Here is a 24557-nt window from a genome sequence, read left to right as displayed (position 1 = left end):
TCACATGTATTGCTTGGCTTAGGAAGAGGTATTGCTTGGCCAAAAGCTGAAAGATTCACAGAGCATTATTTTCCTAAGTTAGGACTCCCTGGAATAGCAGATAGTACGGTTCTATAAAACAAACTATAAAGCAAAAATTTTCAAAAACCACCCTCTCACAATCCAACCACCAGTCCCTTAGGAAAGCCTGATTTCCAGGCTTCAGGTTTGGCTTAAGTCAGGTATTGATTCCCAGCTGTCTAGGTAATGGGGACATTTTCTCCCAGATTTATTCTGTGTGTCCTGTGGTATTTAAGAAACTTGAAGGCACAGGGGCAGTGTAAGTACTAATTAACTGCAAACACATCTTGACAGTTCAGATCAAAGCGACAGTGGAGAGTGGTAGACTGGATTTGCACACGGAGATTCTTAAAAATACAGACGTCCAATTCCAGGCTTACAAATCAGAACTTCTGCACACTGAAAGCATGCGCTCTGAGTGAGAGGCCTAGGTTCAAGAGTTGGCTCTGCCATCTTCCAACTGTTAAGTTTCAAGAATCTTTGTTTCTGTTTTGTTGGGGGTTTTTTTCCCATTAAAAAAAAGTAAGATAAAATTCATGTAACATAAAATGATACAATCATTTTAAAGTGTATAGTTACTGTTGTGCAACCACTACCTAATTCCAGAACATTTCCATCACTCCAAAAAGAACACTGTACCCGTGAACAGTGACCCCCAATTTCTATCTTCCTCTATCCCCTAACAAACAACAATCTGCCTTCTGCCTCAAAGGACTTGCCTTGTCTGGACATTTCACTTAAATGCAATCACATCATATGTAATCTTTTGCATCTGGCTTCTTTCACTTAAAGTAACAATTTTTTAAGAAAATTGAAGTACAGTTGATTTGCAATATTGCTACTTCCATGCATACAGCAAAGTAATGCAGTTATACATACAAAATCTTTTTCAGATCTACTCTGAGTTCCTTAAATGACATGATAGAAAAAAAAAATGACATGATAGAGTTTGCACCCTACTTCTTAAACCTGGGCTGAACTTGTGTCTAACTGTCTAACTGAACACATCACAAGTGAACAGTGCCATAGTGGAAGCTGAGAAGTCAATCTTGTATGTCTCAACTCTTCCTCTTTCAGTAATCTGAACCAATACGAAAACAAACCCAGGCTAAAAGGAGTTGGGCTAATATAGCCTGTCATCTCTTGCAATCAGCTAGCTGGGTGTTCCAGTAACACTGCAGCCTCTCTCGGTGTCTCAGCTAAGACTACTTGCTTCTGAAACCCCCTTGGGCACGGATGACCCTCCTGGTGGCTCAGTGAGGCTGCCCTTTTACGTCTGGCTTGGACGTCATCTCTGGAACGTGCTGTCCTGCAGCCCGTCTCCCTGGCTTACTCCGTTGCACTGGCAGCCACACCCCTTTGCCACTGCTGCTTTTAATTATGGTCCTGGCCACTGAGTGTGGTGAGGCATCACACTGGGGTTCTGATTTGCTCTTCTCAAATGACTAATGATAGTGAGCATTTAATCATGGGCTTTCTGGCCATTTGTGTATCTTTTTTGGAGAACTGGATATCTGAATTCTTGGTCTATTTCTAAACTGCGCTTTCTGTTTGTCATTGAGTTGTAACAGTTCTTTATACATTCTGGACACTAGACACTTATCTGATAAACAATTTGCAAATATTTTCTCCCCTTCTGTGGGTTGTCTTCTCACTTTCTTAACAGTATCCTTTCACTCACAAGTTTTTAACTTCAAAATCCATTTTTTTTCTGAGGGTCCATGTGCTTTTTTTCTGTTTTGACACATATTAATTGAGCATCTATTAAATAAATGACTGTGCCTTTGGGCAAGTTACTGATCTTTTCTGAACTACAATTTCCTGATTGCTTTTGATAAATTCTAGCTGTTATTATCTGTAAGATGAAAGATGATAAAGTAATGTGCGTAAGTGCTCTTGAGTCTGCAGACCATAATGATACTTGCCACTGCTAAGGGGTGGCTAAGCAGTAGAATAATACATTTGTCTTGGAAACTGCATGTTACTGACAATGTTCATGCTGGCAAGTGAGGAGTAATCGGTGTGGGCGAGCTGAAATGAGGGACATGAGTTCTTTTCTGCTCCCTTTATTTTTCCACGGCAGCAGCTGCATGCCTGCCAGGTACAAGCACTACGACGAGAGATTATCAGAGCAAATTCATTTTGGAGCTCCACCTGACTTTATGTTAAAAAAATCATTTTGAGAACCGGAATCAGGTTCTCAGAATATGCAATTTCTCTTTTTAGGTCTAAGTAGAATGCTTTACAGGTCCACTCTACATCTGTTAAGGGTTTGGGGAGATTGAATTAGGAAGGAGGAGGAAGAGTCCTCGAAAGAAAGCTCCACTGGTCTCTCGCTGTAATGGCATCGGTGAGGCTCCCCCTGGGGTGGCCAGGGTCGGATTACAACATAGCCCAGTTCTACTGCTGGATGGCTTTGAATCGCTCTCCCTGCAGGGAGGTGTTCAGTGTGTAGGGTTTCCTCCCGCTGATCTTTCTCCGCCCTGGGGTAGACGCTTCCACCAGGCTCCAGTGTCCAAATGCCAGCCTTCCTCCAAGTCCAAGTCCCCCCACCGCCTTCAAGGAGCCCTCAGCAGTCTCTGTAGCCAGAAGTCTGTCCTCCTCTTGATTCTCTGTGTTATCAGTCACTTTCCAGCCATGTGATGATTCTTGATGGACCTGACTTACTTCCTGCATCACACAATGAACTCCCAAGGGTGGAAGCCTTGTTACGTCGCTGCATCCTATAACCTAGCAAAGTCCCTGGCTTCTGCTAGGAGACTGATAAATATTTGTGGAAGGAAAAAAATACAAGAATCAAGGGAAGATGCTCTCCTTTTCACCTTTACCAACAAAGGCTAATATATCTGTAGTTTACAAAACATCTTATTTTTGGAAAACTCATGTTTGTTTAAGTTAAATCCTTCTACATGACTTACAGATTTTTGAGATCGAAAGAGATTTCTAAAATCAGGTGAAATCAGACTTGCTGCTCAATTGCTGTAATTGAGAGACAGCGCCAAAGCCTAACCACTGGACTACCAGGGAGCATCTCAAATATTGTGACTGAGAAGACAGAGAGATTCACTGATTTCTGCACAAGTTTCAAAGGAAGATCTGTGTTGAGGAAAACTAAAACTGATGAAAGATGAAAGACTCCCCCTAAACTAAAATCAGGGAGCACCACTACACATTTCAAAGTTTCTTAAGCACCCTGCTGTGGTAAGAAGGCAAGGGTTAGTCTGGGTCTTCAACATGAGGCTTCTGCAGGTCAAATTATCTTACAAACATGGAACTGTGTCCATTTCACTGTATTATTCTTATATCTGAAACTTTCATAGAAGGTAGAATTTACTTTGAAAGGAGGAAAAGAGTAAAATTGAATTTATGTAAATAACAAGTTGATAACAAATCTTCCTGAACAGAAACAATCCTGCATAATAAAAATGATTCTTAATTCCACTTAGAATCACCTGAGCAGCAAACAGGCACAGTGTAGCAGGCATATGTATTTTCTCACTTAATTCTCTCATCTTCCCAAGATCCGAGGTGGGTCTACTGCGAACCTTAACCCCACCTGACCTGATGAGGATACTGCGGTTTAGGGAAGTGCCTGACAAGGATCACATGGTTACCAGAACCTGGATCTGAAGTCCCCCATCTGCCCCACTCAAGCCTGGTGCTTTTCCCATCATGTTAATGCTGCCTCCCTTGAATGTTTCCATTGAACACAAAGGTTTTCCTAGGTATGATATTATAAAAAAGAATACAAGAGATGACCAAAGGAAATTACAAAATTTAACTTCTTGGAGAGTCAGCATCTCATCTAGTATAATACTAATGACTTTTAGTCCAATTATAGACTACTGTTTATATGTAGTCTACATATAAGTAAGTATGAGAGCTGCCTGGGCCATTTTGGAATGTCCATGCACTATTTCTCTCTAAATTCCACGGATTTAGTACAGACTTGAATAGTAATCGGTACATTTTCAGACAGAAATTCTACCATAAAACCCAAGAAAGCTAACCCAGAAAGTAAAGGAGACATGATGAAGCCAACGTGGTACCACAAGCATAATACAAGGGTGGCCCCACACCACAGGCCACAGCGGGGCCCGTGTGGACAACTGTGTCTCCCCAAAACACAGCAGCAGCTACACAGGAACTCAAGTATGAACACCAAGTACCGCCAGCGTCCAGCGTATTCAGTTTCACTTAATTTAAAAATGAAGTCGCTCAGTCGTGTCCGACTCTTTGCGACCCCATGGACTGTAGCCCACCAGGCTCGTCCGTCCGTGGAATTTTCCAGGCAAGAATACTGGAGTGGGTTGCTATTTTCTTCTCCAGGGGATTTCCCCAACCCTGGGATCAAACCCAGGTCTCCTGCATTGCAGGCAGATGCTTTACTGTCTGAGCCACTAGGGAAGCCCTTAGATTGGATGATGTAAAAAATGAAACAAAAACAGTCCCACATAGGAATATGTTGTACAAATGACCCAGTAACAGGTAAGATGCCAAGTTAAGTGGGGGAGGGAGGTTACTAGAAAGGCCTCTTTAGTGACAAAGTGACACAGCCACCGTGCATTTGTCACGACAGCTCCACGGGCTGTCAAGGCCAATGCCAGAATCTGTAAGATGGCATTTAGAGAGGCCGAACAATTGCCCTTAATTTGAGTGACTGATTTACAGAAAACACGGAAGGCGGAAGACAAAACCATTTCTCAGCATCTGGCCATAGAAGGTCACGATAACAACCATGCACAGGGAAAAATGAAGGCCAGAAAAGAAAGAAGAAGCAAGCTGACCACGCGACGGAGCCTTATGTGGGCTGATGATTACGGCTGCAAGAGTCCACTTACTTGCACTGTGCGTGATAATACTTGATCAGGTTCTGCAGCAGATCCACACCCTTTTTGGTCTTGATTTCATTAACTTTAATGAGATACTGTGGAAATAAAACAGAATTGGACATGGGTCATTACAGAGAAGGCTCTCTGGCATGGGTTTGGTTGCCAGATCACTGATTGTGAGTCTGCAGGAGGCGAGGCTGCAGCCAGACAGTGTGAGCTGACTTAGGGAATGCTGATCCAACAGGCACAAGTGTGCAACACAAACTGATTAGCGTGGTAGCATTTTATAAATGCTTAAGACTAGTTCACTAGACAGGCGGAAACCAAACACAGCAAAACAGTCTGGAATAATGGATTATCCCACCCCCCACCCCGGTTAGTGGATCTCAAACTCATTGTTCACGTGGACAAAACCTGAAAGACGGACTGAAGGACAAACGGCATTCTCCTTAAGGAAACTGCTGTAAGACACTCAAACATTCAGACCAAAGAGGTAAATTGGAAAGTACTTTAGGTACTAAAAAGGGAAAGGAAAAAAAAATAATAATGCCCTTGGTTGCTGAGTCGCTTCAGTCGTGTCTGACTCTCTGCGGCCCCATGGACCATGACGGCCCGCCAGACTCCTGTGTCCATGGGATTCTCCAGGCAAGAACACAGGAGTGGGTTGCCATCTATGCGCTAAACATGACTGGCTCTGACTTTCACAACTGGCCAAGATTTTCTGTTGATGTTGTTTGCTTCTTGCTCACTTGTTTATGGTGTGAAAGTGCTCATGAACAGATAAGCTCCCAGAAGGAGCTGAAGGCTGATGAGGGGGGTCAGAACAGAAATTTAAAAAAAAAAAAAAATTAAGGAAGAAAAACTTGAAACTGAGAAAATTCTATCTACTTTAATATTTTCTGAAAACTGCCAAAAAAAAAAAAAAAATTCCATTACTCAGTATCAGAATGAGTTGGTCTCTAGGTCAAGGAATGCCAGTGTTCAATGGGAACCCAGTTTGAGAACCACTGCTCTACATCTACGGTAACATGCTTTTCATTGCATTTCCCCCCCACGAATTCAGACTTTCCTAAGACTACTTCATTTCAGTTTCCATTCAAACTGGACACAGGGTTAAAAACAAAACAAAACAAAACACCATGCTGTACAACCTGTACTAGTTAAACTTAATATTCACCAGTGTTACCTCTCACCCCGTTTTTTGTTTTGTTTTTTTTTTTTCCACACTCACTCACAAGCAATATTAAAGTTCTCACCAAAGAATCCCGTTTTGGCTTAAAGAGCCCCCTAGGACCCGGGCTCAAAATATGAGACAACAGTGAGACGGCGGATCCCAAAAGGCTTGGAGAAAAGTGGAGATTAGAGAGTCCTTGAGAAACAGTCCCCTCCTGTGATCATCAAACCACAGCCCGCGCTTAAGCATAAGGACGGCTGACCAGCAGGAAAGGCGAGCGGGAACCGCACCCGAGGTGCAGGGCGCGCTCAGCCCTCCTTACCTCGCACATCTGGAGCTGGAAGAGGCGCCGCTCCTTTTCCATTTCCTCCGCGATCTCGGCGCCGGTGATCTCCGTGCGGATCATCCCGTGCTGCTTGGCGTGCTCCCTCTTCTCCTTCTCAATTTTGGTACTGTAACCGAAGCAGACGCCAGCATTTAAAAACCAGAAAACCACACTCCTGTCCTTAAGGACAGCCATTGACTCTTTCTTCATTACTGGAAGAGGCAGGGACTCTTAAACGGACAGCATCGATCAAAAGTTGAAAATCTTAAGTTCAAAGAAGAGTCAACACATTGTATGGATTTCCGAGGACACTGCCTACATTTTAACTTTGATCTCACCCTTGAGAGGGTTCATGTAAGTTCTCTTCCATGCTGGTTGGCAGCAAGTCACTGTGACAGTCTACTTTTTCTGCAGTAAAGCACTTTACATGATGCAAAAGAAATCAGGAGGTTGGAGGCCTCAGGCATATCTTGATTATTAATAGACTATAAGACTTGAGAGTTATTTCAAGAGTATATAATGGGTCTTTGGAGGCATGCACAAAAGTTAGCCAAAGGTAATATTCAATACTTCTCTAAACATAGGTTGTTTTTCACTCTCTAATGATGTTTTAGTTATTTAACCACCTGTCAATGGATTGTACACAGTCAAGATTTAGGAGAAATCCAAATCTCTTCTTTGGAATGCTGTGAAAATGTTCTTCAGTTGGGAGAGGGCCAGGAGAGAGCCAAGGAAATAAGCACAGAGAAAGCACATTAAACCAAGAGTACCTGAGGGGGATGCTTGGCTACAGCAGATAATATTTTGGTATCGATACCAATGGCCACAGCTCTTTTTCCAAAAATCCATTTAATCTGAAAGCCGACTTCTAATTTTTTTTTTCTAACTCAGACTTTCTTAATGACTGCTTCATTTCAGTTTTCATTCAACTGGTGGTGGTTTAGTCGCTAAGTCACGTCTGACTCTTGTGACCCAATGGATTGTAGCCTGCCAGGCTCCTCTGTCCCTGGGATTCTCCAGGCAAAAATACTGGAGTGGGTTGCCATTTCCTTCTCCAGGGAATCTTCCCGATTCAGGAATCAAACCTGGGCCTCCTGCATTGCAGGATTCATTCAACTGGACACACGGTTTAAAAAAAAAATGCTATATACCTCAACCAGTAAAACTTAATATTCACCAGTATTATCTCTCACCAAAATTTTTTTCCCCACATTCACTCACAAGCGACATTAAAGTTCTCACTAAAGAGAGCCTATCATTTATAGTTGTGAAAGCAAAGACTGACCTAGCCTTTGAGTTTTCTTTTAAATTGCGGTGGTGGGAAATCAAACCCCAAGAAAGCCAATATCTTTGCCAACATACAACACAGTAGAAAAACTGAGCCATCAACTCAACGAAAAACTTACAAACTGGGCTGAGATTCACTGTAATACCCCAGTGTCTGGCATACCTAAGCAACTCTTCCATCATGTACCTCTCCAGGGGATCTTCCCAACCCAGGGTTAGAACCCCAGTCTCCTGCATTGCAGGCAGATTCTTCACCAGCTGAGCCACAAGGGAAGCCCAAGAACACTGGAGTGGGTAGCCTATCCCTTCTCCAGCGGATCTTCCCGACCCAGGAATCAAACCAGGGTCTCATGCATTGCAGGCTGATTCTTTACCAATTGAGCTATCAGGAAAGCCATCAGGGAAGAGGTGGTGTGCTTACAAAATACTGGGCCTACCATGGCAAGGAAATAGGTCTACCCACTAGGGGGAGCCCCAGGGTGAGAGCCGCTCTGCTGACATCTCTTTAGTCACTCAGTTGTGTCCGACTCTTGTGACCCCATGGATTGTAGCCCACCAGGGTCCTTTGCCCATGGGATTCCAGGCAAGAGTACTGGAGTGGGTTGCCATTTTCTTCTCCAGGGGATCTTCCCGATCCAGGAATCGAACTCATGTCTCCCGCATTGCAGGCAAATTCTTTACCAACTGAGCTATGAAGGAAGCCCCTCTGCTGACATAGGGGGCCCTGTAAGGATGTCTCCAGGAGGGCAAAGGAACTGACAGAGAATTTAATGATAATTGATATATCATCACCATAATAATATACATCATGCATTTGCTCAGCAGCAACATTAATAGGTATTGGACATCTGCTGGGACAATAAGAATTCACAATAGATTCATGTACAACTAAGTACATGAATAAATGAGGCAATTGCTTCATTAAGAAAAAGCAAAAAAAAGAGATTGGGAATTCAATCATAGCATACCTTCAGACTGACAATACATATTTATTTAATACCTGAGCCCTCTGTAAGACATATCAATAAATGGCCAGTCAGCAAACAAAGAGGTGATTCACTGGTGATCACAGAGATGAAAAATAAAAACACAATTAAGATGGACAATCTCAAATGCTACTGAAGATGCGGAACAATGAGAACTTCCATACAACGATGGTGTAGTAAAAACGGGGCGACCACTTTGGAAACCTATTTGGGAGTTTTAAAAATGAAATTAAACATTCATTTACCCAGTAACTCAACAATTCCCTCACTAGATATTTATCTAAGACAAACGAATCCACATTTGGACAAACGTATCCACAAAAAGACCAATGCATGAATGTTCAGGGCTTCCCAGGTGGCGCTAGAGGTAAAGAACTGGGCTGTTGATGCAGGAGACGCAGGAGATGTGGGTTCCATCCCTGGGTCAGGAAGATCCACTGGAGAAGGAAATGACAACTCACTCCAGTATTCTTGCCTGGAGAATCCCATGGACAGCCTGAGCACATATACATGTTCAACAATGCATATTTATACTCATGAAAATGTAATCACTGACAACTCGCTTAAAACACAAATCACTGTATTTATCTTATTGTACAAATGAGGAGGGGGTGGGGTGGAAGAGTGATGGGGATGGTTGTACAAGGGTGAGAAATCCTCACCTATCATGGCAACACAATACAGATGACCCAAGAAGGAACAGCAAGAGAAACCTGAGGGGTGTGGGGAGAACTCAGGAGGCCTGCCCTCCTTGTAAGGACTCAGTTCTAATTCCTTTCTGCTGTGTGCAGACGCCCTTGGGCCTGGCAGTCCTGCGAGCACTCAAGACCCACTTGCACAGGGCAAGACACGCAGGCCCGATGCCATGGCCCACGGCCTTCACTTACCCCGGCTGGCCATTTCAGGAACCCTTCAGTTCTCAGCACCATTTGTCACCATCACAGCACATCAGAAGCATTCCTTAGGCAGCAAATCCTCAATGATGTGCGTATTACATAAGCAGTTACAGAAGTGGTTTCGGGGAAAACATTTTAATCCTGAATTTGTTTTTCTTTGGCTTGTGTTTTCACTTTACTGTTATTGCTGCCTACAGAAATGCTTTTATTCTCTCATGTTTATAGTTATCTAAGTTTATAGCCAAGACGTTTATTAAATGCTTTTAAATACATTTCTCCTCCCACCCCACCCCACCCCACGGCGTGGTGTTATAAATATCTCAGAGTACTAATAAGAATCACTACGGATGGTGACTGCAGCCTTGAAATTAAAAGACAATTGCTCCTTGGAAGAAAAGCTATGACCAACTTAGACAGTGTATTAAAGACAGAGACATCATTGCCAAGAAAGGTCCATCAAGTCAAAGCTATGGTGTCTCCAGTAGTCATGTCCGGATGTGAGAGTTGGACCATAAAGAAAGCTGAGCACTGAAGAACTGATGCTTTCGAAATGTGGTACTGAAGAAGACTCTTGAGAGTCCCTTGGACAGCAAGGAGATCAAACCAGTCAATCCTAAAGGAAATCAACCCTGAATATTCATTGGAAAGACTGATGCTGAAGCTTAATACTTTGGCCACCTGATGCGAAGAACTGACTCATTGGAAAAGACCCTGATGCTGGGAAAGACTGAGGGCAGAAGGAGAAGGGGCAACAGAGGAGGAGAGGGCTGGATGGCATCACCAACTTGATGGACATGAATTTGAGCAAACTCAGGGACACAGTGAAGGACAAGGAAGCCTGGCGTGTTGCTGTCCATGGGGTCACAAAGAGTTGGACACGACTGAGCGACTGAACAACAAATAATAAGAAAGGGATGCGGAAGAACGACCCATATAGTATGAGGATGAGCCAGGTCCACACTGAGGTCTGACAGGCAGCGTCTCCCTGGTCCCATGTGATCACCCCAGCATGCAGGCCTCTGGCTGCAGCCATGCTATGCTATTCAGGGGTCACAGAGACTAGAGAGGAAGCCACACTTACTGGCCTTAGGACCTTCCGAAACCCCTTAGCCTTTCTAAGCTTCAGTTTCCTGATCCACAAACAGGCAGTCCAATGCACACTGAGAGGGGTGCTGTGAGGAGGTCATGCGTGCAAAGCATTTTGCTCAGGCCCTGGTGAACAGACGGACGTTACAGTTGTTTTGTTGCCAAATCGTGTCTGACTCTTTGCAACCCTGTGGACCGTAGCCCACCAGGCTCCTCTGTCCATGGGATTCTCCAGGCAAGAATACTGGAGTGGGTTGCCATTTCCTTCTCCAGGAGATCTTCTTGACCCAGGGAAAGAACCCATGTCCCCTACATTGGCAGGCAGGATTCTTCACCATGGAGCCACAACACAAACAGTAGCTGTCTTTTTATTTCTGAGTTGCCATGTTATCCAGAAATGGGTAAATGGTCTATGCTGCTGCTGCTGCTAAGTCGCTTCAGTCGTGTCCGACTCTGTGCGACCCCACAGACGGCAGCCCACCAGGCTCCCCCGTCCCTGGGATTCTCCAGGCAAGAACACTGGAGTGGGCTACAGTTATGCACTAACTATAATGAAAAAAAAACTACCAGCCACGGACGCCAAAATAATCAAGAATGAAAGTACATCTCACTCTAGACGACCAGCATGGGAGGTGAAACCACTTCTAATCAGGTCAGCATACTCAGCCTCACGGCCCTTACAAGGATTGACCTGGCAGGGTTTTTCTCCTGAAGGAATTAGTTCAAGACTCTGTCCTTATTTTAGTTATTCTTTTTCTTAGAACACTTAAAACAGTAACAACAACAACAAAAGAAACAGTTAAAAAAAACACACTTACAACTTCGTCTCATAATCTTTCCAAGCTTTGTCAAATGGTTTCTTGAGATCCTTAGAAAAGAGAAAATAAAATTGAGATTAAACGTGCTTTTGCTTCGAGGTGAATAATTTTCGAATCACATCTTAGCAGAAACAATTTCCATTACAGGACACTGGAAACTTTACACAGGATGCTTTCAGGCACACCACGTGACTTATTACAGCCAAGAAAGCTAAGAAAGTTGTAGCGCGAGTGTTCCCAGTCAAAACCACGAGGCAGTACCTGGTGGTTCTGAGAGGTGGGTCCACTGGGGTGGAGCCCAGACTCAGCACAGACCACCCCCCGCCCGCCAATCTTCCCGACAGCATCTCATCTTGTTTCTCGGTCAATAACACTATGTGAGTTGGTGTGTTTCTTCTAATGACCGCCTTCCAACAACACTTTTCATGCTGAAAATGTTCAGAGTGCCTTTCAGACACCAGTGCCACTAGGATCTTCAAAGACAAACCAGATCGATCCTTTGAAGCTGAAGTGAAAATCGAATTTCGGGACACTCACGCCTTTGACTCCCTTCAGGTCTCCTTTCAACAAGGAATCCAAGGTGAAGATCACATTGTGGCTCAGACCCTGGAGCTGAAAAGCAAAGACGGGAGACGGTTAAAGACGGGAGCGCACAGGGAACCGCAAAGCCAGCTGACGCTCGGTGAGCGCTGTCGCCCCCACTCAGGTACAGACGCGATGAAATGAGGGCAGAGACCTTGATCGCCCTGCTCGCAACTGCATCCTCAGTGTCAGCGCCTAGGTTCTGTAGAAAAAGAAAGCTGTTCAGGGGTTCCTTGGTGGCGCAGTGGGAAGAATCTGTCTTGGAATACAGGACACCGGTTTGATGCCTGGTCTGGGAAGATTCCCACACTTGCAGAGCAGCTAAGCCTGCTCACTGCAACTACTGAGCCCGTGCTCTAGAGTGCACGAGCCACACTACTGAGCCCACAGGCTGCAACAGCTTAAGCCTCTGCGCCAGAAAAGAGAAGCCACTGCAACGAGAGGCCTGCACAGCACGATGAAGAGTAGCTCCCGCTCAGTGCAACTAGAGAAAGCCCACGTGCAGCAGCAAAGACCCACCACAGCTAAAAAATAAACAGATCTGTGCGTTTAACGGTAGGTAAATTTAATCCCAATTTTAAAGAAATAATGTAGTCTCCTAGCCATCTAATTTACTGAAGTGATGTAAAAGTTGCTCAGTTGTGTCCGACTCTTTGCGACCCCATGTATAGTCCATGGAATTCTCCAGGCCAGAATACTGGAGTGGGGAGCCTCTCCCTTCTCTGGGGATCTTCCCAACCCAAGGATTGAACACAGGTCCCCCGCATTGCAGGCGGATTCTTTACTGGCTGAGTCACAAGGGAAGCCCTAATTTACTACTTTTTAATAATCCACCTGCTGATGCAGGGGACACAGGTTGGATCCTTGGCCCAGAAAGATTCCCACATATGCCACAGAGCCACTAAGCCCAGGCAACACAGCTATTGAGCCTGTGCTCAAGAGCCCACCAGCCCCACTACTGAGCCCACGGGCTGCAACAACTTAATTAAACCCCTGCACCTGGAGCCTAGGCTCCACAGCAAGAGAAGCCACCGCAATAAGCCCGCACACCTCAACTGCAGAGTAGCCCCTCCTCGCCACAACTGGAGAAAGCCCGTGTGCTGCCATGAAGACCCAGCATAACCAAAAATAAATAAATTTAAAAAAAAAAAGCAAACAAAAAAGAAAACTACTTAGCGAGTGCAACCTACAGCCAGAGGAGGGGTTTTCAGTGTTCTGGGGCAGTGGCCTGGGTCTCCTTGATTTTAGGGTGGAGCAGAGAGAAGTCCAGAGAGGAGAGAGGGGGAGGACTACCAGCTGGGGAGCAGGGGGTGGGAAACCAAGGGGAGGACGGTCTAGTGTGCACCCAGTCAGGAGAGCCAGGGCTGACGAGAGTTTATGATACAGTCTGTCTTCAAGGAGACCCAGGCATCTTGGGGAAGCCAGTTTCAGCAGCGTGCAACCAAGACGCCAGGGACCCACAGCCCTGGTTTCACGTGTGGAGGCCGTGGCTTCCCTCATTTGAGAGGTCATTTGGTTCACGTTCAAGTGTACTCACTTGTCAGGTCGCCCACCCACCCTTCCATCAATCATTGACCAAGTACCTATTCCATGACACCTGCGGTGCCGGGGCTGAGACAGGGGTGCCGTGATGTCTAAAATGCCGCCTGCCTGTAGAGAGCTCGCACCTGGGGGGCAGGCACAGTCAGCAGCAGCCAGCCTTACCAGAGGATGATGCCATGTGTTCACCAGCAGCGGAGGGAGAAACCGGTGTGTGAAGGAGCAAGGCTGACGATTACAGGCTCTGTGTGGGACCCTCTTAACCACATCTCTAAAGCGAGGATGTTACAAGCTGTTGCGGGTGGCTGCTGTGACGATGCAGTGAGTTCACCCACGGGGAAAGTGCTAGTGTGTTCCCTGATACTTGGGAAAAGCTGAAGATGTGTTTACTTTGGAAATCCTATAGGATGTTAAATACAAATGAGGGTAATGTGGTGCTGAAGCTGAAACGTCAATCCTTTGGCCACTTGTGCAAAGAACTGACTCATTGGAAAAGACCCTGATGCTGGGAAAGACTGAAGGCAGGAGGAGAAGGAGACGACAGAGAATGAGATGGTTGGATGGCATCACCGACTTGACGAACATGAGTTTGAGCAAGCTCCGGGAGTTGGTGATGGACAGGGAGGCCTGGTGTGCTGCAGTACATGGGGTTGCAAAGAGTCAGACATGACCGAGCCACTGAACTGAACTGAACTGAAGGCAATGTAGGAGCAGAGGCAGAAGGGCAGGGCGGAGAGGTCTTCTCTCCTGCCCGAACACCTCCCTAGCTTTGGCCCCAAGTTCTCATCCAAGGTTTCCTGCAGCAATAAGTCACTCCGCGTCCTGCCCTCTCTGACCACCAGTGTGACACACGAGGAATTTCCCACCACTAGAGGGCTTGGACCAGAAACATCCAACTCTCTTTTTTATTTCAAAGACAAAGAGATTCCTACCAAGACCATCTCACCATCAACCATGCAGAGGAACAGCTGGGCTGGCAGGCAGGATGCACAGTCCTCGTTCCGGGGGGGATCTGGGGTGCTGGATCTCAGGGCGTGGGGTGAAAACGACCTCAGATATTATAACAGTTTATGGCTTTCCAAAGGGTCACAGTATGTAAACTGAAACAGAATGACAGTACTCGAATTTCATGGGGGAAGCTATTAGGAAAGAAGCAAGCTCCCTGGTGGTACAGTCTATAAGAATCCGCTGTCAGTGCAGGATACACGGTTTGATCCCTGGTCCAGGAGGATTCCACATACTGCAGAGAACCAACCCCTTGTGCTATTAACTATTGAGCCCAACACGCTGCAACTATTGAAGGCCACAACCCCTAGAGCCTGGGCTCGACGATGCGGTGAGAAGCTGGCACACCGCAACTAGAGAGCAGCCCGCGCCGGGCACTCTTCACAACTAGAGAAAAGCCCATACAGCAACAAAGACCCAGCACAGACAAGAATAGGTAAGTAACATTATTAAAAAAAAAAAAATAATAAAATGCTCCCTGGGATGGAGGCTTGCAGGTAATAATGAAAAAAAAAAAAAAAAAGAAAGGTGAAAAACACTGGCCTTGGATCTGAGATGGGGAAAAATAAAGATTAAGAGGATTCACTCTCTGTCCTGGACAGATAGCTAGAATAATATTTTGTCCTGAGTCCTCAACAATCTCATTCCTGGGCCACAAGCGCCTTGCATCCCGCTACCCTGTAGTCTTGGCACTTGGGGTCACGTCCACCTTGTGTGGACGGTGCTAAGTGAGGTAGGGACCTCCATTGATCAAGGCAGAACCTACCTATCCCGTTTGTGAAGGTCCTTGCATTACTTTCTTCTCAGCCTTTACCACCCTAACCATTTATACGCGTATCTGTTTCCTTATGTGTTTTGCTGTGTTCCCAACTTGAATGTGGGCTTCCCTGGTTGCTCAGACGGTAAAGAATCCGCCTGCAATGTGGGAGACCTGGGTTTGATCCCTAGGTTGGGAAGCTCCCCTGCAGGAGGGCATGGCAACCCGCTCCAGTATCCTTACCTGGAGAATTCCCATGAACAGAGGAGCCTGGCGGGGTATAGTCCATGGGGTCACAAAGAGTCAGACATGACTGAGCGACTAAGCACCATTTGAATGCAAACTCTCAGAGTGTGGTCTGCGTGTTCACTGCTATGTTTCCAGAATTTAGAACACTGCCTGGCACCCAGCAGCTACTCACCAAATATTTTCAGAATGAAGGAATCACAAAGTCACTTGTGTACAAGGTTCTTCTCTACAGGAATGTTCAGACTGATGGCAAGTTTAGTATTTATTGGAATTCCCTGGTGGCTCAGACGGTGAAGCATCTACCTACAATGCGGGAGACCCGGGTTCAATCCCTGGGTTGGGAGGATCTCCTGGAGAAGGCAATGGCACCCCACTCCAGTATTCTTGCCTGGGAAATCCCATGGATGGAGGAACCTGGTAGGCCTCAGTCCATGGGGTTGCAAAGAGTCAGACGTGAATGAGCGACTTCACTCACTTCATTTAGTATTTATCAGTAGAGGACCAGTTAATAAATTATGGGAAGTTCTATACAATAGCCATAAAGATGAGAAAGTTTTTTTATGTCTGACTTTGGAAATGCCTCCAAGATAAACTGTTTTGTGATAAAAGCAAAGTTAAAAACAGTATTCGTGGTGTATGAGGATTTGTACAAAAAGAGGGAAGAAAATACAGCTACGCTCAAATCATGTCAGAGAGGACACAGACTACACTGCTGACGGTCGCTTCCAGGGGTGGACACGGGTTGGAAGAGAAGCCTTTACTGTGCACCTTCTGCATCTGGGGGAGGTGAGGAGAGGGATAACCTGGATGGTGCTATTGATCCAAAAAAGGCAAAAATTCTAAAACAGAACATGGAGAGACAGTGATTATCAACCATTTTGAACCATGAGTCCCACATCAAGGCTTTCACCAAGGCCTCTTGTCCTTCGGGAAATAAAAGCAGGAAAAAACAAAAAATACGCAAATGTCCTTGCCGCTTTGGCCTGAAGGCTGTGTTACAAAATAACAATGAGAGTCATGAAACTCCGTGGTTTGTACTGAATTTGAGGGCTGTTTGGAAGGAAAAGTCCCTCAGAAGCCAGGTACTGACCACACAACGAACGCCAGCCCCACGCTTCGGCCCGTCATCGTGCTGAGGCACGGGCAAGCGCGGTGGACTGTAGTTTGCAGTGATGGAAACCCCAAGGCTGAAGAATTTCTCTGTGGTTATCTGCACACGTACTCTTGGGGGCTGATAAGAAACCAAGAAGGCAAAAATACCACATATTGTGAATTCAGAATCTTTCCAGTGATGAGCCTACGAAAAGGCCATAGGAAAAAAAAAATTTAAACGTACACAAACTCTTCTTATTTCCTGGGAAAAAGTTGGTTCATTTACAGAAACTGGCAAAGGAGATTGTGTGAATAGTAACTATTTATTTTTATAAAGATAGGGAGAGAAGTCAAAGAGAGAGCAGAGCAATCTCAAGAGAAGGAAACTTTTAGGACATATTTGGGCAAAACTAAACTTCCTTCCTGGGATTTCCCTGGTGGTCCAATGGTTAAGACTCTGAATTTCCACTGCAAGTGGGCGTGGGTTCGATCCCTGGAAGGGAAACTAAGATCCCACCTGCCACCTGCTGCAGGAAAAAAAAAAAAAAAAAAAAAAATTAAAATAAATAAATACGTTCATGACAGAAATTTAAAAAGAACAATTTCCTTCCTTGGCCATCTCAAACAAGAACACCTACTCTCAGATATTTTAAGGCGTTGCTTCTGTGACAGAGATGGATCAGGTCGCTTCACAGTTGTAGGATTCTGTCATTTTCCTTTTTTTTTTGCTAATTTCCCAGCTCTTTCAGGAATCCTTTTCACGGCCTTGGCAAACTTTTCATTGCAAACGGATATATAACAAAAGCACCCCATGGGCAACGCAGTCAACGTGACACAGTAATAATATGGTGGACAGACTTCTGGTATCACCTTCGTAAGCCTCAGGGTTTTAAAAGAAGCCTTTCAAATCCATCATATAATCACTTCCTATTTATTTTACTGAGGTCCTATTGATTACTCCACTCCCATTTACTCCCAACCCATTTCCTTTATCAATAAAGTTGAACTAACATAAGCTCTTTGTGATTCAAGATTACACAAGGTAGAAGGGCATGTTTTTAAAAGTACATCTTTTCCATTTTATTAAGCGCATAACACACTAAAGCCCCTTTCAGGAGTGATGTTCAGTTGTGGTAAATACTTGTGCTTTCCAAACAAACTGTTATTTGTTTCCTTCCTTACAAAAGGGCAATTTCCCCTGTGAGCACACATATCGAGCCCACCAAGGAATCCGGGGTAAATCAGACAGGGAGTGGCTGAGGGCTACCATTCTGCACAATGATGCAAAAGTAATTTGTTTAAGCATATAAACTCTGATTAATATTGGCTTTGAGAAAAACATTTTGCCTGCAACTGCTTAAATGCTACCAGACGTTATACAAACTGCCCTTGTAATTCCAGCCACTAGAAAAGGCTTCATGAACGGTTTTCCTGGATATAAAAACACACACACCTCCATGCCCTTAGTTTTTCTTTATCCCTGTAGAGCTTTGCTAGGAAATGATCTTGTTATCTGTTTGCTGATTACTGCCTATCTTTTCTAGAAGGTATGCTTCCTAAGGGGAGGCGGCTCCTCTGTTTTGTTCACTAACTGATCAGATCCCAACACAGGAGCCGAGCGGCAGCTGTAGGTCTTCAGGCTCCAAGGCAGCTGCTGGCTGGCCGGTGTGGGCCTGGCGATGGGGTGGGGCAGTGACTCAGCAGCACAGCTCTGCAGACGGTACCCCCAGGACACCTACAGCACACCTACAGCACCGACCTGCACATGCGACTCTGTCAACTAACGAGGACGTAATCCACTTGCTTTGTCATCCTGCATTACTTCTGACAACCCCTTTTCACTGCCCACTGGTTTCTCTTTCTCTTTCCCCTCTGCAGATAGAAACAGTTCCTCTGAAAGTAAGGCTAATGCGAATCTGCTGACTTGCTCAGCACATTGGAAAATCCAATTAAAGTAATGAGCCAGCTCCCAGCCGGTCTGCCGAGGTTCCCTGGTATAAATTAGGTCTTCTGGCTCGTGTGTTAACTCCTTCCTGCCCCGCAGAGTGACTCACCACCGTGAAGCTGTTTTACCCTGGTGCCCGGGCATCAGGCCGTCTTCCAGGGCATTTAAGATCCGGAGGAAAGAATTCTTGGCAGGAGCCACAAGGCATGAAGCCATGCATCACTCCTGGCCTGTGGCTTTGGGAGACCGCCTGACTTGCTGACTTGGCTCCCTGATTTGAAAATGGGATTCCTGGCGCCTTCCTCTACGAGCCCGAGCCAGTGTGCGGGGACCAGGGCCTGACGCCAACGAAATTCTTGCTTCACTGCAGACACACAGGGTTGCCTGCTTCATTGGCGGCTCCTGAGAACCATGCAAGGTGTGTTCAAACACTCTATTAAGTGGAGGCATCAAACCACAAACCAGGCCTGGCACTAAAGGTAATGAACTGCTTACCTCACTGTCTTCTTAGAGGTATCAGAATGCTTTGAAAACTACGATATACTATATACATGAATGAACAGTTGTTATCAGCTATTACTAACCTATTAAGTAAGGGAACGATTGAGGGCAGAAGGAGAGGAGGATGAAAGAAGAGGACAGGGCTGGATGGCATTACCGATGCCATGAACTTGGGCAAACTCTGGGAGATGGTGAGGGACAGGGAAGCCTGGCATGCTGCTGTCCATGGGGTGGTGAAGAGTTGGACACAACTTGGCGACTGAACAACAACAAAAGCATATTGAAAAGCAGAGACATTACTTTGCCAACAAAGGTACATCTAGTCAAGGCTATGGTTTTTCCTGTGGTCATGTATGGATGTGAGAGTTGGACTGTGAAGAAGGCTGAGCGCCGAAGAATTGATGCTTTTGAACTGTGGTGTTGGAGAAGACTCTTGAGAGTCCCTTGGACTGCAAGGAGATCCACCCAGTCCATTCTGAGGGAATCAGCCCTGGGATTTCTTTGGAGGGAATGATGCTGAAGCTGAAACTCCAGTACTTTGGCCACCTCATGCGAAGAGTTGACTCATTGGAAAAGACTGATGCTGGGAGGGATTGGGGGCAGGAGGAGAAGGGGACGACAGAGGATGAGATGGCTGGATGGCATCACTGACTCGATTGACGTGAGTCTCAATGAACTCCGGGAGTTGGTGATGGACAGGGAGGCCTGGCGTGCTGCAGTTCATGGGGTCGCAAAGAGTCAAACATGACTGAGTGACTGAACTGAACTGAAGCTTTATTTTATTTGGTTACATATGCATTAAGGGGAAACAGATTCTGCTCAGAGGTCAAGGGGTGAGAGGTAATGATGCTTCTTCATCCACTGCTCAGGGCTTTGCAAGTGCAACCCTCACAGCCACCAGAGTGCCCTGTGCGCACACGGTCAACCGGGGGACGTGCACTCGGCCAGGCTGCACTCGGGCAAGGCATTCAAGGCCACTCCACATGCTGCCAAGGGGGCGTGACATGCAGACACTGCCTGCAATGCATGCAAAATGTCTGGCACAACACAGACTCTTAATATTAAAATGTAACCCCGTTTATTTTCTTAGAATTCTTTACACATGAAAAGCTCAGCAGTAATGGTGGAAAAAAATCTAATGATAGCATTTCAGATCCTGAAATAGGTCTTCTGAGGCTCGAGGAGTGGAGGGGAGACTCCCAAGTGTCCTTCGGATTATACCACTCTTTCCTTTGGTAAGTTTCAGAGTGGTTCCCCTGCTTCATCCTCCTATAAAACTGCAGGATAATGTACCCCGTTATACCCTGCTCTAACCTAGGCAGCCTGAAATAGTTATTAAAATGACAGATGGCATTGTGTTTAACAGACGTTATCTAAAATTACTGGGGCTTGCCCAGGTGGTGCAGTGGTAAAGAACCTGCCTGCCAATGCAGGTGACACAAGAGACCCAGGTTCAATCCCTGGGGCGGGAAGATCCCCTGGAGGAGGAAATGGCAACCCACTCCAGTATTCTTGCCTGGAGAATTTCATGGACAGAGGAGCCTGGAGTTATTGCTTTAGAGGAGTCTAAAGTTATTGCTTGAGACAACTCTCTTAAGATGAGTCTTGGTCTCACCCAATTAATGAGGAAACAGGCTGAGAGAGGTTAAGCCACCTGCCCAAGGTCAAATGGTAAGTAAAGGGGTCGGTCAGCATATTAATGAAGGTTCTCACTGACTCCAAAGGCTGTTCCCTTGTGCTCTGCCACGTTGTCAGACTGAGATTTTAAAGTGCTTATCAGACCACATCAACCTCTTCCCAGTAGCTGGCTTCACGTGCCCCCTCCCAGTGCAGGTCTGGCCCCCACACATGTCCTAGGCTCCCCCACCAGGTCCCACAAGCCTTCGACCACTCCAGGCCTCCTCCGTTTCTTGACCCATCACGTTCTCTCCTCCGGGCACCTGCTGGGCCTTCTGTCGGGACCACTCTTCCCTCTGGCTGCTGGCGAAGCAGGCTTCCAATGTCCAGGCCACTTCCTCAGGGAGGTCCTGACCAGTCTAGTTCTAGACTGATCGCTTCTCCCTAATCTCCCATTACTCTCAACCAGCAGAACAGGTTCTCTTTCAGGAGAGTCTGCATTTTAGAGTCGGTTGTTTGTGTTTTTTCACTTTCTGGAGCAAAGCTTCTTGAGGACAAGGGGCTCTGACTGTTTTGTCGACCACTGTGTTACATCAAGTCCTCAGCACAGACACAATATATATACGCCGAGTAAAATGCTTGTTGACTGAGTAAACGGATGAAAAAATGAGTTTGAACCCAGGCTCCCTGCATTGGGAGCATGGAGTCTTAGCCACTGGGCCACCAGGGAAGTCCCTGGGCAGCTCTGCTTTAGGGAGCTGTAGGCTTCTTATGAAACAAAGGTTCTTAGGCTACCATATTTTACAAAACAGGAAAACATTTTCAAAGTATATAAATAAATGAAGAATGGAGTTATAAAACAGCACTACAGTATGACAGAAATGGTATGGACCTAACAGAAGCAGAAGATATTAAGAAGAGGTGGCAAGAATACACAGAAGAACTGTACAAAAAAGATCTTCACGACCCAGATAATCACGATGGTGTGATCACTGACCTAGAGCCAGACATCCTGGAATATGAAGTCAAGTGGGCCTTAGAAAGCATCACTATGAACAAAGCTAGTGGAGGTGATGGAATTCCAGTTGAGCTATTTCAAATCCTGAAAGACGATGCTGTGAAAGTGCTGCACTCGGTATGCCAGCAAATTTGGAAAACTCAGCAGTGGCCACAGGACTGGAAAAGGTCAGTTTTCATTCCAATCCCAAAGAAAGGCAATGCCAAAGAATGCTCAAACTACTGCACAATTGCACTCATCTCACACGCTAGTCAAGTAATGCTCAAAATTCTCCAAGCCAGGCTTCAGCAATATGTGAACCATGAACTTCCTGATGTTCAAGCTGGTTTTAGAAAAGGCAGAGGAACCAGAGATCAAATTGCCAACATCTGCTGGATCATGGAAAAAGCAAGAGAGTTCCAGGAAAACATCTATTTTTGCTTTATTGACTATGCCAAAGCCTTTGACTGTGTGGATCACAACAAACTGTGGAAAATTCTGAAAGAGATGGGAATACCAGACCACCTGATCTGCCTCTTGAGAAATCTGTATGCAGGTCAGGAAGCGACAGTTAGAACTGGACATGGAACAACAGACTGGTTCCAAATAGGAAAAGGAGTACGTCAAGGCTGTATATTGTCACCCTGCTTATTTAACTTATATGCAGAGTACATCATGAGAAACGCTGGACTGGAAGAAACTGAAGCTGGAATCAAGATTGCTGGGAGAAATCTCAATAACCTCAGATATGCAGATGACACCACCCTTATGGCAGAAAGTGAAGAGGAACTCAAAAGCCTCTTGATGAAAGTGAAAGTGGAGAGTGAAAAAGTTGGCTTAAAGCTCAACATTCAGAAAACGAAGATCATGGCATCCGGTCCCATCACTTCATGGGAAATAGATGGGGAAAGAGCAGAAACAGTGTCAGACTTTATTTTTCTGGGCTCCAAAATCACTGCAGATGGTGAGTGTAGCCATGAAATTAAAAGATGCTTACTCCTTGGAAGGAAAGTTATGACCAACCTAGATAGCATATTGAAAAGCAGAGACATTACTTTGCCAACAAAGGTTCGTCTAGTCAAGGCTATGGTTTTTCCTGTGGTCATGTATGGATGTGAGAGTTGGACTGTGAGGAAGGCTGAGCGCCAAAGAATTGATGCTTTTGAACTGTGGTGTTGGAGAAGACTCTTGAGAGTCCCTTGGATTGCAAGGAGATCCAACCAGTCCATTCTGAAGGAGATCAGCCCTGGGATTTCTTTGGAAGGAATGATGCTAAAGCTGAAATTCCAGTACTTTGGCCACCTCATGTGAAGAGTTGACTCATTGGAAAAGACTCTGATGCTGGGAGGGATTGGGGGCAGGAGGAGAAGGGGACGATAGAGGATGAGATGGCTGGATGGCATCACTGATTTGATGGACGTGAGTCTCAGTGAACTCCGGGAGATGGTGATGGACAGGGAGGTCTGGCGACCTGCGATTCATGGCGTCTCAAAGAGTCAGACACGACCGAGGACTGATCTGATCTGATCTGACAGTATGAGCCCAGTATTGTTTAAGTATTGTATGATATGTAAAAGGCAAAAGAAGAAGAGGACGGCAGAGGATGAGATGATTAGATAGCCGCTGACTCAACCGACATGAATCTGAGCAAATTCCAGTAGCGAAGGACAGGGGAGCCTGGAATGCTGCAATTCATGAGGTTGCAAAGAGGTGGACACGACTCTAGCAAATGAACAACAACAATTGTATGATAAGAACTAGTCACAGGAAAACAAGACGTATGTACAGACAGAAAAAAATGTCAGAAGCTAGCTTGCTAGCTAGTTCCCAACCCCTTAACGGTAGACTGTAAAGTAATTGGTCATTTTTATTTTACTCTTTTTCCCCCTGCATTTTCCAGGTCATCAGCAATGAACTGGCTATTACTTTTACATAGGCTGTTATTAAAAAGAAATTTGACACAGAACCACAAGAGGGTGATATAATCACCCAGAAGCGTATTTCTCATTTACCTTACTTATTATTATAAGATAGAAAGCAGGTGGTATGTATAAAAGTAAAATAATTAATAAGACAGTGGATTTGGATGAAAAATGTTGCATCTTCTCTATAACACTAGGGAGGGCTTCCCTGATGGGTCACTGGTAAAGAATCTGCCTACAATGGGTCGCAAAGATCCCCTGGAGAAGGAAATGGCAACCCACTCCAGTATTCTTGCCTGGGAAATCCCACAGGTTACAGTCCACGGGGTTGCAAAGAGCTGAACACGACTTAGCGACTAAACAGTGACAACAACATAACACTAGGGAACCCGGGCTCTCTGCCCAGGACAGCAATTCTTCCTAGTGGTTCCCAACGTGCAGTCCTTGGACCAACAGTGTCAGACCAAGTGGGAACCTGTTAGAAACAAAATCTCCAATCTTATTAATCAGACTCGGGGGCAAGAGGGGACCAACGACCTGCTTTTAAGCAAGCTTTCTTGGGAAGATCAACGCAAGGGCAAGTTTGGGCCCCGCGGCCTTAGCTCTTCAGAGTAGAAGGAAAACCAAAGTTCTGTTAGAGAAGAAAGCCCTACAGCCAGAGAGTGGGAACCACTCGCCTAAGGCTTGAGGCATAATTCCTATGAAGAAAGAACAGAGGTGAGTGAGAGGTGAGGAGAACCAAATTCCCACTTTAAGCTAAAGGGACTGGGAACGAGCAAGTCTGAATTTAAGCAGAAAGTACAGTTTTACTGAAATTTTTGCAGAGAAAACTGGGTATGTGTAGGAGTGTCAGGGAATAAGAGAACACCTTAACGTAAAATAATGCA

General features: G+C 45.6%; 1 protein-coding gene across 5 annotated transcripts in view; it reads right to left on the bottom strand.

Annotated features, from left to right (window-relative positions):
• Positions 1–24557, bottom strand: part of ASAP1 (ArfGAP with SH3 domain, ankyrin repeat and PH domain 1) — a 339676-nt gene that overhangs the window by 71294 nt on the left and 243825 nt on the right. For all 5 annotated transcript variants that reach the window (XM_027560830.1, XM_027560831.1, XM_027560826.1 and 2 more), the window contains 4 exons: positions 12002–12076; positions 11465–11514; positions 6389–6518; positions 4902–4987 (listed from right to left, as the gene is read on the bottom strand). In XM_027560830.1, the coding sequence (XP_027416631.1) occupies positions 4902–4987; positions 6389–6518; positions 11465–11514; positions 12002–12076 (341 nt within the window). The remainder of the gene's footprint in view (positions 1–4901; positions 4988–6388; positions 6519–11464; positions 11515–12001; positions 12077–24557) is intronic.

This window comes from Bos indicus x Bos taurus, chromosome 14 (assembly GCF_003369695.1).
Source record: "Bos indicus x Bos taurus breed Angus x Brahman F1 hybrid chromosome 14, Bos_hybrid_MaternalHap_v2.0, whole genome shotgun sequence".
In the NCBI taxonomy this organism is placed as follows: domain Eukaryota; kingdom Metazoa; phylum Chordata; class Mammalia; order Artiodactyla; family Bovidae; genus Bos; species Bos indicus x Bos taurus.
This window is presented reverse-complemented; position numbering and strand designations above follow the sequence as displayed.